Source organism: Mesocricetus auratus, unplaced genomic scaffold, assembly GCF_017639785.1.
Source record: "Mesocricetus auratus isolate SY011 unplaced genomic scaffold, BCM_Maur_2.0 Super-Scaffold_100004, whole genome shotgun sequence".
In the NCBI taxonomy this organism is placed as follows: Eukaryota; Metazoa; Chordata; class Mammalia; order Rodentia; family Cricetidae; genus Mesocricetus; species Mesocricetus auratus.
The window spans coordinates 33,960,795-33,979,413 of NW_024429189.1; the positions used below are offsets into that span (position 1 = coordinate 33,960,795).

General features: G+C 42.2%; 1 protein-coding gene across 2 annotated transcripts in view; it reads right to left on the reverse strand.

The window, feature by feature from the left end:
- Positions 1-459: 459 nt before the first annotated feature.
- Slc38a11 (solute carrier family 38 member 11) overlaps positions 460-18,619 on the reverse strand; it is a 51,266-nt gene continuing 33,106 nt past the window's right edge. The window contains exons 9-12 of one of the 2 annotated variants that reach the window (XM_040745465.1): positions 17,868-18,029; positions 14,474-14,586; positions 10,682-10,813; positions 460-909 (exon numbers count right to left, since the gene is read on the reverse strand). In XM_040745465.1, coding sequence (XP_040601399.1) covers positions 616-909; positions 10,682-10,813; positions 14,474-14,586; positions 17,868-18,029 — 701 coding nt within the window. In that variant the 3' untranslated portion in view covers positions 460-615. The remainder of the gene's footprint in view (positions 910-10,681; positions 10,814-14,473; positions 14,587-17,867; positions 18,030-18,619) is intronic. The other variant, XM_040745466.1, reaches the window with a different exon arrangement.

Here is an 18,619-nt window from a genome sequence, read left to right on the forward strand (position 1 = left end):
AGCCTGGAGATAATTTTGATGTCCTACACAGGATTGCTCTCCCCATTATTTGAGCTTCTTAGCTGGGGTGGGATAGGGTGGGGAAGGGTGGGGGGTGGAGAGGTGGGAGTGGGGGTGGTTGGTTGCTTATTCATCTAGGGACCTGCTTCCTTGTCAACAATGGATGCTCCCAAAGTTACTACAGAGAGCTTTCTTTGTTGCTGGGATAGCTATCCTACTAACAGATTTAGCAGAGTTGTGTTTCATTCTCCCTTCAATTCTACACCCTTTTTAAGCATTCGCCTTTTCCTGAAGGTACCCCAACCCCAGTTCTAATGTACAATCGCCTACTGATTTGAAAGCCCAATACAGTGACTCATGTACAAGATAATAATGATTTGGGCACTGAAAGCAGATACTAATGGTTTCACTGGTCCTCAACTAGATGAGTACAGTCACAATAAAACACCTCTGTCCCAGTTTAAGGTAGAATATATATTCGATTTTCTTTATTTTTCATATTGTTGTGAAGAGTATGGACAAGCAAGTCTTGATACTTGTCAGTGACGACAGGTGACAAAGAGACATAGGCATAGGCAGCCCTGAAAAACATGCATATTGTGTGAAGCAGCCAACTCACTGGAAGATGCTAAGGTTCCAAGGAGAAAGCTGTGTTGTCAGCTGAAGATGAGAATGGGAGACGTTTGTGAGGGAGGTGTTGTCAGGAAAGCAGTAGAACATTTCCTGCCCATGCGTGCAGTCCTGAGGATTTGTAACGGCCATGATGAATCCCACTACCATCACCACCGCACCAACTGGAATCATGATGCAGGCCATTATCTTATCTGCGTGTGTCCTTGGTTCTTCAGATAATTTCAGATAACACACTGAGGGGATGATAAAGATCAAAGGAGCTGCACAGAGCACACCCTGTGTGTTGGAGACAAGACACAGGTTAGTGTTATAGGAGCGAATTCCTTGGGTGACTTTATTCATTTTTTATTTATTTATTTTTTCTGAGACAAGGTTTCCCTTTGATTTCAAGGCTGGCATCAAACTGGTAGTAATTTGCCTGCCTTACCCTCCCAAGTGCTAGGATTACAGAGGTGAGCCATCTCACATATCTTCTCATATGGCTTTTAAGAAGCATTAGAGAAACATTTATGGGGGGCTGATTCAGTAGAGATAGGCACTTGCCACCTTATAATGAAAGCCTGTTGGCCTAAGTTCCATCTCAGGAACAGATGGACACACAGAGGGAACATGAGAAGTGATGTTACAAAGTTGTTCAGTCTTCCACACAGAGGCCATGGCATGTGAGCGCTCCCGTCTCTATATCACACATATACATACACATACACATACACATTGGTAATATGTAAAGTAGTCCAGCGTTTTTAAAGTTTTTTCATTATACATATTAAAAGTTTTATAGGTTCAGTGAAAGCAAAAAAGGAAGGAAACATGTTAAGGAAAGACTTAAATGTAGGTTTTTTTTCCTTTCCAATGGAATAGTTACAAAGAGGGGGGATAGTAATAGTAATGTCTAGCAAGCCTAGGGAGAGATTAATAGACAGTAAAGCAGATGGTAAGATGACCTTCTGGAAAACTTGAAACCCATTTTTTCAGTCACATCATCTTTCCTAATGTTATCTAGAAATTCCTGTATATCTATAATGCCCTTCCAAATCTGAGTGGTTTATCTACTGTTAGTGCACAGAGAGGGGCATTGGGAAATTGGATGGGCATTTCTCTTTTTTCTTCATTCAAGTTAGAAAGTGGTGCCTGTCTGTGTCAGAAAGAAAAGCCTAACCCTCGGGCTTAGCATGAAATCCCATTCCTAGGTCTTCTTTCAAGTGAGGCTAAATACATTAATTACCCTAGAAAATTGACAGCAGAACGAAATGACTGTCACTTGTTACACTCCCCGAACTAATTGCCAATAAATCCAACCTAAGGGGGAATGTCAGATTGAAAATTATGGGTAGTAGACTTGTTTATTGTAAAAAACGGGGACATATACTGACTTCAAAGGGAAAGAGATTTTTCCCCTTCAGTCGAACTAATTCTCACTAGAAACTTTATAAATGTTAAGATTCACTGTGCTTTAGGTAAAACATTTTTCTCATCATGCCAAGTGCTATATGTTAACAAAAACATTAAAATTTTATGACAAATGTTTGTCATACATCATAAAAGTTTTCTTTTTAAGTAAGACTATGTATATTAGAAGTTTACAACATGGTACAATGAGACACATGTAGATAATATTACTATGATGGGACAAATTTAGAATAAAAGTCAATCCCTTTTGCATATATGAAAAGAACTTCTGAATATCTATTATTTAACCAAATTCTCAAAATGTAGTACACTGTTGTTCATTAGTCTTTCTTGTTGCATCTTCCACCTCTAGCCTATTAAGACTGTAAGTCTCCTATCTGCATCCTCACCCCACACCTCTGCTTTTTCTCTTTCCCTCCCCCCAATAACCACGCATCTAGTCTCTGACTCTATTTGTATTTAAAAAATAAGTTCCACATACTTAGTAAAATCATGCTTTTTCATTTCATTCTGTGTCTAGCTTGTTTCACTTAGTATAGTGCTTATTCACACAGTGCTTTGTTTTTAAAGTTGAGTTACATTCCATGGTGTATACAAACTCTGTTTTCTTTACTCATTCGTGTTGATAGACACGTAGGTTGCTTCCATATCTTGGCTAATGCAGATAATGCTGCAGTGAACGTGGTGTGCAGATAAGGGTATGAGATGGTCAGTCTGTCTCCTTTGGGTATAAACTTTGGATAGAGACTGCTGGCCCCGTGGTTGGTAGTTGTTGTTTTGAACTGCTTTTAAGAACCCCCACAATTTTTTCCATAATAGATGACAACCTACATTTCTCCCAAGGGTTGCCTTTACGAATATTTGTTTTCTCTTGTCTTTTGATGGTAGCTTCTTACTAGGTGTGAAATGATCTGTCAGTTTTCTGAGGATTTTATTATACTTGATTATACCTGCCATCTGGTTTTTAAGTTTTCCAGGAGAATGGACTGTTCAGGTTATTTAACTTTTATTTATTTATTTTTAGAAGACAAGTTCTCACAATGTAGCACTGGCTGGTATGTTCTCACTATGTAAACTGGGATAGCCTCTAACTCACAGAGATCTTCCTGCCTCTTCTGTCTGAATGAGTGTTTGGATTAAAGACATGTGCCACCACACTTGGCTTTTTTTCTTGTTTACTTATTTGTTTACTTCTGAGACAGGGTCTCATTAGTTGTACAGTATTTCAACCCGTGCAAGCTGAATTTGAAATTGGGTGATGAAAACTACAGATCATACCTTCAATATCTTTAAAAGTATGAGTTTCTCAATACTAGCCAATAAAATACATTTTTTCCATAGTAAGTGTCATCTCCAGAATAGAAGCTTTCAATAGTATACTTCCTTTTAGTGTTTTTTTTTAAAGTTACAGATAAATGACTTTGTGGAATCAGATTATCAGGTAGCATCTAAAATTTTGGGGAAGAATGCCTAGAAAATATTACTATAGTAAGAGATAGGAGAATGACAAAATACTAAGAGGTCTAATTTTAAAATATATAGGACTAAGGAGAGGGCTCAGTCATTAAAGTTCTCAGCATGCAAGTGTGAGGACCAGAGTTCTGATTCCCATAACAATGTAAATACCAGGTGGATGTGGTGACCTCCTTGTAATTAGTTCTAGCCTCTAAAGTCAGGATGGAGACAGGACTTCAGAGATTTGTAATATTGCCAACATTGGGGTTTGATGGAGAGACCCAGCCTCAACAAACAAGGTAGAAGAACAGCTGGAGATGATTCCCTACATAAACCTCGGGCCTCATATGAATGTGCATACATACTCAAACACACATGTGTCCACATACATGCAGACATGCATACATAACACATGTGTGCCACATACACACATATACACACAAAGATAGGAGAATAAAAATAAATATATACACAGTGTTGTTTTGCTATATAGTACTTGAATAGACATAAATATCTATGAAAGGGACATAACAAATAAAAAATAATCAAATGGCTGAAATTAAGAGGACAATGTAATATTTTAAATGGAGTTATGGAAAATATTATGGAAATGAATCTGCATCTTTGAAGTAAGAAATTGGGTAGTGAAATTAACTCAGCCTGTACACAGTGGTCTGTGTGTATAGACTCTGCTTATTGTAGGAACCATGTGTGAGGCGAACTCATCTGGAACAGAGGGTGTGACACTACTATCAGGAAGGAAACTACCACCTGCTACTGCTCAGACGCTGTCCTCAGCCAGCCTTTGGAGACTCTTCCAAATCCAGCTTTCCAGGCAGGCAAGGCAGTGGGTGTTCCATTTGCATTACAGTCCTTATGAGTTGCTGTGGTGACGTGAATGAGAATGGCCCCCTCAGGCTCATGTATTTGACCGCATGGTCCCCAGTTAGTGGAACTGTTTGAGAAGGATTAGGAGGTATTGCCTTGTGGGAGGAGCTATGTCACAGGGGCTAGGCTTTGAGGTTTCAACAGCCCAAACCATTCCCATTTAAATCTCCCCTTCTGGCCCCACACTTGGTGCTTATGTCTCAAGATGTGAACTCTCAGCTACTGCTCCAGTACCATGCCTGCCTGCCTGTTGCCATGCTTCCTGCCATGATAGTCTTGAGACTCTAACACTCCGGAACCTTGAGAACCAACTAAATACTTTCTTTTATAAGTTGCCTTTGTCTTGGTATCTTGTCATGCCATGAAAATTAATAATAGAAGAAATAATTAAGCTGGGAAAGTGACAGTTACAGAGCAAATGTCACAGCTGATATTTGTATCGGAAGAAACCCAGTTGGCTATCTTGTTCATGTCTAGCTACTTGCTAGATGGCGTCAAAGCTCCATTTTGCTAGAAGTCATGACTGGAACTCCAGACCAATCTGCTCTATGTAAAGGAGTTCACCCTACTAACCCAGTTAACGTAGGTCTGTCTGAGGATACACCACCAGCTTCAGAAATTGCTTGGCAGGTAATAAAACCATAACTGCTAATTAAGGAGATGGTACAAATTTTGTCTTATTCATAAAGACAGTTCAATCCCATCCATTGCTGATGCCAGGACATTTTGTAATCTGCATCATAGAAAGAACAAAAGTTCTGTAGGACATTTTCAACCAATACAGATCATAAAACTGTGTTTTGTTGCCTGAACAGAACCTGTTAAATGTTGCAAGAAGCTAAAAACTAAATAGGAATGAAAAAAATTAATCCTGACAGGACTGTGCAGCCATGGTGAAGAAAATGTTTCCCATCAGCCTCTAGGTGCACTGGGAACCACTCCCACCAGAACCCACCCTGGCATCCCTCCCTGGCATGGTCACACCCTTGGTCCATGAGACACCTCAGAGATTGGTCATCAGCTGCATGTGCCCATCACTGTGGCATGCTGGCTCCTTTAGCCTGGGGGTTGCCAGGTAGACCAGCTGCTGCTGAACACTGTTGGAGATTCCAGGCCTCCAGGGCCTCCAGCAGTCAGGTGGGGGATGGGATCCATTGATAGGAATGAGGGCAGGATCTCACTGGGCCCCTGGCTGCTGCTGTCCAGTAGAAGAATCAGCCTTGCAGGTTGGTGCCACCAGCATAGACCTCAGGTGCCAGGGTTTGCAGACAGGGTTTCCATAGTCATGTGCATCAGTCCTATCTGGGTGGCAGGAGGAGCCCCCAGTCCCTTGAAAGTGATGAGGGTAACCAGCAAGACCCACTTCTGATTGCCCCTGCCTCTGTTCTTGCTCATACCCCTGAAGGGAGTGAGGCATATGGCTTCCCTGGGTATGGGGACACAGCTTCTGAGATTGTCAAAGGTCCTGCAGGGACCAGACTGCCAGCTGCGTCTCTATAGCAACCAGAAGGGGATTCAGGAAGATGGATAGGACCCATGTTCCTTGGATAAAACATAGACTTAGGGTGTACAGGGAGTGGCAGCTGGTGGTTTCAAGGTGAGGCTTTCTCAGAAGCTCCTTTATCCTTGCTGTTGGTCCTTGCCTCCCTAGCAAACCTTCTCTTCAGCCTCCAGAGTATGCCTAATGGCCTCTTCCTCGGGGTGACTCCTGATGAAGCACAATGCCCTGAAGGTCAGGACCACTACTCCCCCATTCCTTCACCCCCCCCCACCTCTGTGGCCATATTCCAGTCGTTCCTTGTTCCTTTGGCTGTGCTGAGGAGCAGGCCTGGATTTCCCTGGGTCCCTTCCTCTGTCCTCCTCTCACGCCCACAACCATCACTGCTAATATTTCAAAGCAGAAGTGAAAAAAAAGACAAAAAAATTACCCATCTTTTAAATTTCTTATTTACAATCAGCTGATACTGGTGAAAGTTATTCCTGTTCCTTAGGAACAATTCAAAGGCTGTATCCTAGGAAGTATGCCAGTGTGGGCTCTGGTTTGCTCCTGCAATGATTACGTCTGTCTGTCTGTCTTCTCCCTGGCCTGCTTTCTTCCTGTCAAGTGAGCAGCACACAGTGCTTTGGCGGCTGGTTCCTGTGGCCACAGCACCAGCTGTTTCTTTTTTTTTTTCCTCTTTGTTCCACAAGTAGAAACCCATAGGGCCCAATTACTGCAGATACCTCTTCCCTAGCAGCACGTCCAGCCAAGATGCTGGAGTGTTGCAGCAGAATAGGTCAAGGACTAATTTTCTTTGCTTTAAAAATGGACTCTTTAAAATTGAGACTGTCCCTGCTTTGAGAATATTTCATCGCTGGCCTCTGCTAGGAAAACAATGAAACAAAGGTGGAATTCTAAACTGGCTTTGAATTTTACCAGATAATCTGAATAATTTAGCCTGTATTTACTTAGTTTTAGCAACGACAGGATTTCCCTGATTTTGCAAGTTCCGACTCTAACAAATGTCTCAAATCAGTGTGGGTGACTATGATATCTGAAAAACCACAACAGAGAAGAATTTCTAAAACAATTAGTGACCGTGACAAAGCTCTGGGTTGTCCTTCACGTCCCCTCACAGAAATCCTATTAACTAATGTGAAAGCTGTGAACAAAAAATAATGACAAAAAAAATCTTTAGTTCCAATTTACTTACAGCCTGGTATTTACTTTAGTCCATTAAAAATGTTTCATATGTAGCATGGATTATTCTTAAATTTAGTCTCTCTGTCTGTGTTGGACCCCCCCCCCCAATACACACACACACACACACACACACACACACACACTATCATTTTTATGTGCTATGGATAGGATGCAGACCCTTGCATAAATAGGAGAGGCAATCCATCCCTAAGCTATATCCCCGGGTTTTGCATGCGCAATGAACATGGTGTATTCAAATGTATGCCAGTGTGTCCATGCATGTGGCAGCTAGAAGACAACCTTGGGTGTCCCGTTACGTCAATCTCGGCCTTATTTCCTTGAGACAGGGGCTCTCATTGAATCTGAAACTTGCAGTTTCTGCTAGACTGACTAGCTATTGGGGCAGGAGAGATGGTTCAGTGGGAAGAGCACTTGCTGCTCTTGCAGAAGACCCAGGTCCAGTTCCCAGCACCCACATGGCCACTTACAACAACAGTTCCTCGCTCCAGTTCCAGGAGATTTGGTGCCCCTCTTCTTGCCACTGTGAGTACCAGGTATGCATTCACATAAGTGCAGGCAAAACATTCATGCTCATAAAAATAAATACATTTTAAAGAACAGAAATGGTCAGGCTGGCAAGACAGCTCAGAGGGTAAAAGCTCTTGCAGCACAAGTCTGACAGCTTGAGTTCAAGCCCCAAAACCTGTGGTGGCAGGAGATAACCAACTCCAAAATACGGTCCAATGACCCTTATGTGTTTAAACAGTAGCATATACGTGCCTGCTTGCTCCCTCTCCCTCTCCCTCTCCCTCTCCTTCCCTTCCTCCCTCCCTCCCTCCCTCCCTCCCTCCCTCCCTCCCTCCCCCCTCACACACACACACACATACACACCATGAATACATAGCGAATAAATAGTTTAAAAATATAAAATCAAGTTAATAAACTTTGGCAACTCAAATGAGCTATTTCATAAAACCAGGAAACAAACAAACAAACAAACAATCAACAAAAACTGTTTGGCAGTATTGTAGCTTGTATGAGAAATAGGCCCATGTATTTGCACACCTGGTCTCCAGATGGTGGTGCTGTTTGGGGGAGTCATGGATCCTTCAGATGTGGCCTTGCTGGAGGAAGTACATTATTGGGGGCAGCTTTGGGGTTTTATAGTGTGAACTCATTTCCTGTTCTCTCTCTGTATTTCCTGTTTGTGTGTGTGGATAAAATGTGTGTTTCCTAAATGCCAGGCTGGCCTCATACTGCTGCTGCTGTGATGTCCCAGTCGTGATGAACTGTGAGCCCAAATAGCCTTATCTTTCTGAAGTTGCTGTGGCAGGATATTTTAACACAGCAACAGGAAAGGAACTGCTGTAGGGGCTCATTATTTCAGACATCTCTACAGTATAGTTGAAATTTTATTACTACTGACAACACTGTGATGTGTGTGTGTGTGTGTGTGTGTGTGTGTTTGTGTGTGTGTGAGAGAGAGAAAGGGAGAGGGAGAGAGAGGGAGGGAGGAAGGGAGAGGGAGAGGGAGAAGAAAGTAGGGAGGAAGGGAGGGAGGGAGAGAGGGAGGGACAGGTGTTTGCATATGTATTCCGTAATTTAGTTCCTGCTTCTATTCAAGTAGATACTCTTATGTTCATGAACATTTCTAGGTCCTAAACTGTGGTCACAAGGCATAGTCATTCATGTAATAATTTGAGCCCAATGTCCTTAGCTCAGTGCCCAGTGTGGTAGGCCATGAAGAAAGTCATTATATATGCTTATCTTCAAAGAATTTACCATTTGGTAAGTAAAGATAATTCATGGACAGTTCAAATGTCATATGGTCTAAGGTCTTACATAAAAGTTATTTCATTAAGTTAAACAGGGACCATTCAAAGAAATCACAGAAATCAAGACTATCATATGATTTTAGTTCTGGTTCCCACCTCCCATTTGTTTTAGAGATAAGGTCTTGCATTACTGCTCAGACTGAATTCAAGAAATCCCCTAGCTTAGTCTCCTGAGAAGCTGACTTGCTGGAACTATTGGACTGATCAACATATCAAAATCAACAAACCCTTTTCCTCTTGTTGATATAATGAAACTTCCCCAGTGTCCATGGTGTCTGGCACTGGGGACGATGGACACTCTCCCTTTTGCATTTCATCTGATATAAGAAAAGTCCAAATTATTTGTTACTCCACAGGCTATCCTCCTGTTTTTGTCCAGAACTTCAAGTCACAATGGCATTGGGAAAGCACAGTGACATGAGTATGAATGATAAACACTCATTTATCCTGCGGTTCTCATAACCAGGAGTGTATGATGAGCTGGAGTCTCTCCTGCATAACTCTACATTCCCTGTGGTGCATGACCAGGAGGTGCAAACTGGTTTCATTCTGATTAGAAATCCTGCAAGTCTTGTGGAGAGGGAAGAATCATGACCCTGCATTAGTGGTTTTCATCTCATTGCTATCTCATCAAATGGCACCATTATCCTAGCTTCACAAAATACAGTGGACTCATTCTTGATGTGCTTTTCTGTCCCTCTATGTTCCCAATGGAATCTGCCACTAAAGTGTGTTAATTTTTGTGTGTGTGTGTTCATCATTTACCCAGCAGTTGAACCTTCATGTTAGTGGGAAAGGTTAGATTCTTTCAAATTTCCTTCCATCTCTGTATCTCTACTGTGTAGTACAGAGTAATTGCTCAATGACTATATGGTCAATGAATAAGTGAGTTAGAAGTTATAGTTGACAATAGTCTTCATAGGATTTAGGCAGATATACAAAAATAATCATTGTAAGAAAGGGAATGAATGAAAAAAACAGACAGGGTAAAGGAGAAGAGAAAAGAGTGATACGGCACAGTCACAGGCTGAAAATAAATCTGGCAGCTAAGGGACACTTTGGAGAAGGGTATTGGAAAGAAGTTTCCATAAAGGCAAGGGCTGGGTTACTGAACAATAACATTTCTGATTGCTTTTAAAGAAAAAGATCAGTGCAGACGTGACACAATAGAGACCTACATCTGTGTGGATAGAGATGACAAAAGAAAGGTCTGGGGAGAGAAAAAATATTTAAAGGAAAATAAAGTGATTATGTGATCAGGACAGAATTTTATTCTTTCTATAATTTCAACAAATCCACTAGACATGTCAATTCCACATACAATGAAGGGTGTAAGTCAACTTGAGAAATACCTGGACAGTACAGGCACAGGACATGCAGCCATGGAATTTTTGACACTTTTAGTCAGACACATTTTTGTTGTGAGGGATTGTTCTGAACATCATGAGATATTACTGTGTTCCTGACTTCTTCTCACTATATACCCACAGCATTACCATTCTGTTAGTCAACCAAAGATGTGATCAGACATTACAAATGCCACCCTCCTGAGTGGGGAGCAAAAACACCCTCTTTGACAAGCGCTGCTATAAACTGTATGCTTCCATAAACAGCAGAGTCTCATCATTATCAATCTTTATTATATGTTGCCAACAGATTTCCATTATAATTCAGAAAGTGAAACTTTAAAAAAAAGGGAAAGCACGTTTTGCATTAGATGGAAACATTTTAAGAGAGATTTTCAGAAAGGACGGAGCAAATCTTTCAATGTACTTACATTGAGTTCTAAAACTATTCCAAGGCAATCAATCAGCAATGACACCAGTGTGGCTGCAGTAATGATAACCACCGTTAAGATGATGCGGAACACTGATGAAGGATTCCCACCAAGAAACACATTGGCAATGACCTGGCGAATAAACAGAGCAGTTTGAGAGGTGTTCTTGAGGCTTACTGGAATCAGCAAGAGGCTTTCACACTGGTACCGTGTCTACATACACCACCAACAGTACCAGTACAGCAACTCATCAAACCTTAGTTTACTAGGAATGTTTCTGACTTTTTGAAGAAATTACATACCCACATACATAGCAATAAGTATTCTTTGCTGTGAAAGTTGTCAGTCAGTGGCACACCAGTGTTATAATATACACATTCTTTTAAGGATAAGAAAGCTCTGAAAGTTGTCTATCCTTCTTGAAATGGGAAGACTGTCAGTAAAACAAACTACAAATACTAATTGATTTTTTTAATGGCCTCTAAGGAAGGTGTTAGTGCTTACCCTCTTAATGATACTGGAGGAGTGCTACTATTTTTTCAATATATGTTTTTATTTAAATTGGAAATGTGCATGCTTCACATGTCAATCCCAGCTCCCTCTCCCACCCCTCTTCTCTTGTCCCTCCACCAGTCCCCTCAAGCCCCCGGCCCAATCCCCACATCTTTCCCCAGGGAGGGTGAAGCCCTCCTTGGGGGGATCTCCAGAGTCTGTCATGTCATTCAGGGCGGGACCTAGGCCCTTCCCCATGTGTCCAGGCTGAGAGAGCATCCCTCCATGTGGAATAGGCTCCCAAAGTTCATTCGTACACCATGGTGAACACTGATCTCCTACCCAAGGCCCCAGAGATTTCTGAGGCCTCCTCACTGACAATGCATTCATGGAGTCTGGATCAGTCCCCTGTTGGCCTCTCAGCCATTTCTACTATCGTTTATTAAGAGGAAATCAATTTTATACAAATGAAACCTACAAAGAGGAAAGACATATTAGATACTTTATTACTATTTTCCAAGAATACGCAGATCAGGAAGCTAATCTATAGTCAGCTATTGGATGTATCCCACCCTGATAAATGTACAATAAGGGAGTGTCAAAAGAATGATTCCTATTCTCAAGAATTGTCATCCCAATAGAAGACCTATAACTGGTATAAAGAAACAAATAGAGATCAGTTTGTGGCAGAATTAAAAGGACCAAGTAGAATTTAGAGGACTGTTTAGTTGTCTAGAATGGTCTCCTCTGGGGAGTTGAGAAGCCCTGGATGAAAGTGCAAGGAGCAGATGAAGCCCCGAATGAATGTGTAATGTTGACATAAGCACAGCCATGTCAAGGGCCCCAATGCCTCAGACTAATATGATTGCAAAACTTCCCCAAGTCTGTGAAAATGTTGACAGAAAGTACACTCTACTGTCTGTTCTTCTTCCTAGATGTTTATACTCTAAGATCTCCCACCAGGACTAGCTATCTCCTCCTTATTCTGTGTATAATAAACACAACAGTTTCTGGGCTGTCATAGTAGGTGCCCTCCATTGGAGCAAGCACACCCCACACAACCTGAGATTTTCTGTATGTGTGTCTGTATTTCTCCATTACCGTGTCACCCAGTTAGGCTTCTGGGACCACGGCACACAGGTCATGGCAGCCTCCCTTCTTTTTGACACTTCTGAAATGTGAGTGACCTATCCGAGCTTGAGGTGGGGATAAAATTTAGAGCAAAATTACAAGCTGAGGTTGTAGTGTAAGGAAGGGAAAAGGAGGAAGGATAGGAACATTATCTATAGAGGACGGAAAGAAGACCTGAACAGGGCAAAACACCAGTGAAGCAAGGACTGTCAGTGCAGAGAGCGCGTCAGCTGTCAGTACTGGGACGATGACAGCTGTTGAAAAATGACCTAGCCAGATGATATCCCCACAGATCATCTGATCCGATGCTGCTGACGGAGACCTAATGGTGATACTAGTAACACAGATGATGTAAATTCACTGTTTCCCCAGATTTATCTTCTTTAAACACAACTGTTCCATACATCTCTAAGATGTCATTATGAGGATGAAATAACCACTTAGGCAGGATCAGAGGCGTACAATCTTTTTTTTAATCCTCTTTATATGTACCTGGCTATTTTATCTACGAAGAGAAATGGTTGTGTTCATGTTGGCTCTGTTTGTGTGTATACGTGAGCAGATTAAAACAGCAACCAGTGAGGTTCATACAGCATCCCTCTGGGAGATACATGCTGCCAGGGAAAAAATCTTGGTCTTATTCTGCTTTCCAGTTATAGCAGCTAGGATGGAAACTCATTTCTACATAGGAAAGACAGACACTGCCGGTGAAGTGACCCAAACCATCCACATACGGTTGACAAGAAGGCATCCAAGCTTGCGCCATCCGATTTGAACCTGGGCGGATGCTGAAGGAACAGCCTTTCCCAATCAATAGTTAGCAAAGTTTTGAAAGAATCTTGAAGCTCAAAAATATGCATAGAGTTTTCTCTGAAGGAAGGGCACGAGCCATTTGTGAACCTGAGTGCCACTGGAAGGAACACACAGCACTGAACATCCCCTCTGTGTCCCTGGCTCTCATTACCAGAACTGGCCTACAGTGAGAAGTCAGTTGCCTTGAGATGCCTTTGGATTAGACAGGGGATTTAAGGCTCTGTTGGTGGTTCTCTTCATATATTATATGAAGTCACACAGTGCACAGCATAAACAGCCCGTAGGGATAGATCCTGACTCAGCCCTTTCCACAGTGCTGTGGGTGCTGCTACTCAGCACAATGGCTATTTAGCCAACAGCATTAGAGATTCCTGACAAGCCATGTTACCCAGTATTGCATAAGAATAGGTTTTCATTTGTCTACATAACTGTATCTAAAGTTTACATAAAACATTTGTATAAAAATATACACCAAAATGTATCTATAGACCTATAGGTTTAAGTTGAAGTTTGATTCCCCATGGAATATAATATGTTATTTTTCAAAATAAAGCCAATTACTCTGTCTGGCCTATGGTAAATAAGCAATGACTTAGGAAACATCCTAACACAAATGGGAACAGTTTCTTTAAACGTTCACCCTTAATTTACTTTTGTCATTTCTTTAAAAATAAAGGCAACCACTTAGATTTGGCTGTTCTGAAGGCTTCTGTTCACTTGGGAACCAACTGGTGTGTTTGTGTTCTTGATCATCTAGACTCGACCTTAGAGCATGACATACAATCATGACATCTAAAAGAAATTTGTTTTGTAAATATTTGAATGAAAATGAGGACATGGCCACTCCTAGGTATGTTTGGGAAGAACGTTTTATTGTAGATATGAGGGAGAGAAAACAACCAGAGAGTCGTCTGGAAGAATCCAGAGTAGGGAGAGAAAGAAGTAGGGGGGAGGGATGCAACCGAGAGAGGAAGGGAAGAAGAGAGGGCAAGCTAGCCAAGAGAGGACCCCACCTAGAGGTCAAGAAAGCATGTGGCCAAAGTGTCTGGGTTATATAGGAATCATTTTATAGGAAGGTCAAGGGATGGAGAGGTTTAGGGTAGGGGGTGGGGGTGAGAAGTGCTGAGATAACCTGGCAGGCCATTTGTCCTGGGTTTCTTTGTGACCTAGCAATAGTCATCTGTAGATTATTCATCTGTAGATTCTGATACGTGTAGCTTAAAGAGAAGGTTGTATGAATCTATCACCTGTCATCATGCATTTAGAGAGTTTAAGCTATTGAATTATCTGTGTCTTCCTAAATAAATGCAGTAGCACAGTCATCAGGGCAAAGGGCTGAGAAGAGCCTATGCTTACCTCTCTAGTGACAAAGCATTCAATCGGGTATGTCAAAATGACAGTGATTCCATAACAAAACCTTCCAAAGGTCACCAGGTCATCACTTCTGCAGTAGTTTTCAAATAAGTCTCCTGGAGAATAGGAAAAAAATATTTATTTGCAAGGTATTGGGAGTAACTGGCAAACGAGATAGTCTTTTGTATAAAAGTGGCGGCCTATTATATTTCATTTCATATAAGTAAAAGAATAGATTGCTAGGTCTAAGTATAGCATACTGCCTTCCATAGCCCTGCATTTATTAAAACTAGTACACGTTCCACTTGAAGGTATTCTCATCACTGGTAGAGTTCTTATTTGTTTTTGGTAAGTTTGCCTTAAAGTTGTGCCAATTTTTGAAAAACTATTTTGTTCATTGTGTTTTTTTAAATAACAGAATCAACTCCCTAAATTCTTATGCACTGCCTTAACAAATGGCTTCTGGTCTTTGTTCCTGGTGATTGTATTATTTTAAACAAATGTCTATTAAAATAAGCAAATTTCTCTTTGAAATACTATTTTTAGATGGAGGACAATCCCACAAGGAAGAGTAGGACCCGGCCATGTGGGGAGCTGAGTTTCCTGCATTTGAGGTATAGGTCCAGATCTTAAGCTCAGGACCATGCCAAGGAATCCAAAAGATACACTGTCTTTCCTGATATTTGATGCACCCAAGTGTAAAAACAGATTTCACTGGCTCAAACCTAAAAATAGTACTGATTCCAGGAAAGGACACTAAATTTAATTATTTCTAAATCAAGTAACAGGACATATATATGTATATATCTTAGGCTGGTTCTTATTGAGTCTCTGTATGCTTTCAGGAGTCTATGAAAAGATTCAGGGCCCTGGCCAGCTCTCTTCCGGCCTCTTTACCTTCTGAACATACCATGGTTAAGTTTGGACACAGCAGTTGCCGTTTCTCAACTAAGCCAATCAGAAACTTAGATGAGAGCTACATATTTTCCCACACTGTTGCAGAAGAAGGCAACACGGCTTGTGCGTATTAAAGAGTGAAGGCGGCGGCCGCTTGAACTCCCTCTTTCCAAGACACACTTTAAGTGGCCGTGTCCCTTCCCCCCCACCAGTGACACCAGATGTGTCTGACTTTCCTAGTGTCCCTTCTGGGCAGAAGAAGACGACAACACAAAGTTGTAGTGGCAGAGAACAGCTCCAGCACCAACTGAGGGTTCAACGCTGTGAGAAAACCAAGAACGGAAGTTCCCGTTGCTTTCCTCCTCTAATAGCCAGGCCCTGGATCTGTTTTGAAGTCACAAGAAATAGCAATGGGGTGCTAGACTCCTGCTGCCTTATTGGCTTGAGTTTACCAGAATAATAGGGGAGCATGTAGCTTGTACGAAAAAGATCAGATCTGCCTAAAGAGAAATGAGCTAAAGAAGCAAAGTTGGCTCATTCTAGCTGGAAAATTAAATGTGTGTCAGGGAATTATAGCTGGGGGGGGTAGGGTGGGGACAAGGGCAAGAACAATGACACCAAATACATGTGAGCTTTGTCACATAAAGATGTGTGTGTGAGACAGAACGTGTGTGTGTGTGTGTGTGTGTGTGTGTAGTGTGTGCACACAGGTGTGTGGGTATTTGCACCTGTGCACGGGCTTCTGGAGGCCAGCAGAGGACATCAGGTGCCCTGCTTCATCATGCTCTGCCTTATTATTTTTGAGACAGGATCTCTCGCCGAAGATAGGCTGTGGCAGCCAGGAAGCCCAAGTGATCCTACTGTCTCTCCCACGTCCCAGAACAGGTGCATGTGGGCACACTCAGCTTAAAGAGCCCCTATCACACTTCTATTTTAGAGAGTGTTTCTATATAGCCCAGGCTAGCCATCCTCTTGCCTTAGTCTCCCATGTGTTGTGTCGGGATTGTGCATGTTAGAGACCACTCACAGCTGTCCTAAATATTTAATTACAGCAGGGCGATTACCACTGCTAAAAACACTAGGGAGGTATTACTAGCAAAACCAGACATCTATAAAGCGCATTCAGGGAGCCCTTAGCCTGTTCAACTTGGCCTACTATGTAGCAGTTGTGATTGGTACATGGCAGTGCTTGAAACAGGTCTTACCTAGACTTTGAAGGTTGCTTTTAACTGCACTATCCTGGTATGAACATATACATGTATGTACATACACATATGTATGTGTTTGTATATTATATGTGCATATATACATTCATGCATATATAACTGCATTGGTATCACATTATCACTAGTTTTTTTTTAATGTTTCTTATTTTCTGAGAAACACACGCACATAATCACGGAGACCTATGATCTCTGTGCAGATCAAGGCATCCCAAGAGTACCACAGTGTCACAGAAAACGAAGCCAAGAAGAGCTGGACTCTAACAGATTATTGGAGGCTCTGTGTTGATCAAAACTGGGGAGGCTGACAGAGGAGGTGGGCCGGAGATCTGAACTCGAGCTTCAGAAGACCACGTGCATTCTGGCTGTTACCGGCCGGCTGGGGCAAGTTACTTCTCTTTCTGTGTAAGCAGGAAGTAGAACTAGTTATTCCACTTACCTTCAAAGGGTTGTGGGAAGGTCAAGTGAGATCCTAGACCTGCAAAAGCTTCGGAATATGTGAATCATAATGCCTGGCCTGCTGTCAGGCTACCCTGAGTATTACACTTTGAAAGATTGGATGACAGGATCTAAAGCTGCAAAGGGAAGACCACTTAGTAACCAGGCCCGAGAGAGACACAAGAAAAAAGAAGTCCCTTTGAAGTCAGGGAGGGTAAGGACTGGCTTTATAGGAAATATGATGTTTGTGATATAGTCCAGAATGAGACAATTAAGCAGAAACATCCTACAGGCTGCAGATGCAAAGGAAGACCTGGGCTAGAAGGAAAAGGAGGAAATCACCCAGACTGTTTGTCAACACAAAAGCAAGCCCCCAATGTCTGCGTGGGGGATTAGAAGTCCTTAGGAAGAAAAACAAATTAGCACAGGAAAAGAAAAACCGTGCTAGTACAGTCATTCTTTCCTCAAGTGGGAGGCAGTTCAGGACAGCTAGCTGACTCGGAGAAGGCCAAAAGGACCAGAACCGGAAAGGTTATCAGCTCAGTACTAGGAAGCTCGGGGTGCCCAGGAAAAGTACAGACTGGCAGTGGAGAGGGGAACCAGAGTTCATGTCTGGAAACAAATGTGTCTGGAAGCAGGGAGTATGGGGTTACAGAACTAAGTCTCAGACGTTGAGAAGAGAGAAATTATGGAGCCGAGCATAGAGAGGCAGGAAGGTAGAACAGAGAGGGGGAGGAAGGGGGATGATGTCGGACAGACCCCCAAGAACACTGGCCCAGATATAGTGGTACCAGTCTCCATGTGCACCAAGATCGATGTGGTTTAGTGTTTCATTTTACCTTGAGTGAAGCCGGTAAAAGTCAAGTACCCACATGTGGCAAAGAGCACACAGATAAATACAGAAACCAAGATGGACGTGTGGATGACCCGGCACCACTTAGCTACCGTGGGCTCTTCGAGAGAACCGTAGACTAGGAAGCAGTTGTGGTGACAAATGAATGCTGTAACACAAAAGAAAAAAATCGTTACTGGGGAAGCAGAAGGGCTGTGTTCTCTACTCTGCATCGAGAGATGCACACTGCCTTAGAATTGCAACTACCTAAAATGAAAATACATTAATTTTGTGACACTAAAAAGCCAGAAAGTAAGTTTTCTATTAAGTCTACAAATGAGCAACTACACAGAGGGCTTACCTGATCTCCTCATGCCACTGTTGACATGAACCAGGCCTGTCCAACTTATTTTCCCCCTCTTCCTAATGGCTCTTCCTATCTTAAGGAATGACCTTCCACTGCATCTGGGACATAGAGGAGCTATCGACATTCAGCCAAGTAGTAGTCCTTTCTCCAAAGACTTTGAAGGAGTCAGTGATATTTGCTATACTTCCCAGTTAGGAATCACACTAACTGTAGTGAATGTCTATCTGGGAAACACTTTCCTCCAATTAGAAGCAAATTTTACTAATGAACGAGGAAGGCCTCTGACAGGCAAGAAAGGCTTGAGTCTAATTTTATACTAACACGAACTAGATTGTGTGCTGCTAAGGGGGAATCCAAACTTAGAAGACGTGCTGTAGACGTACAGGGAACAG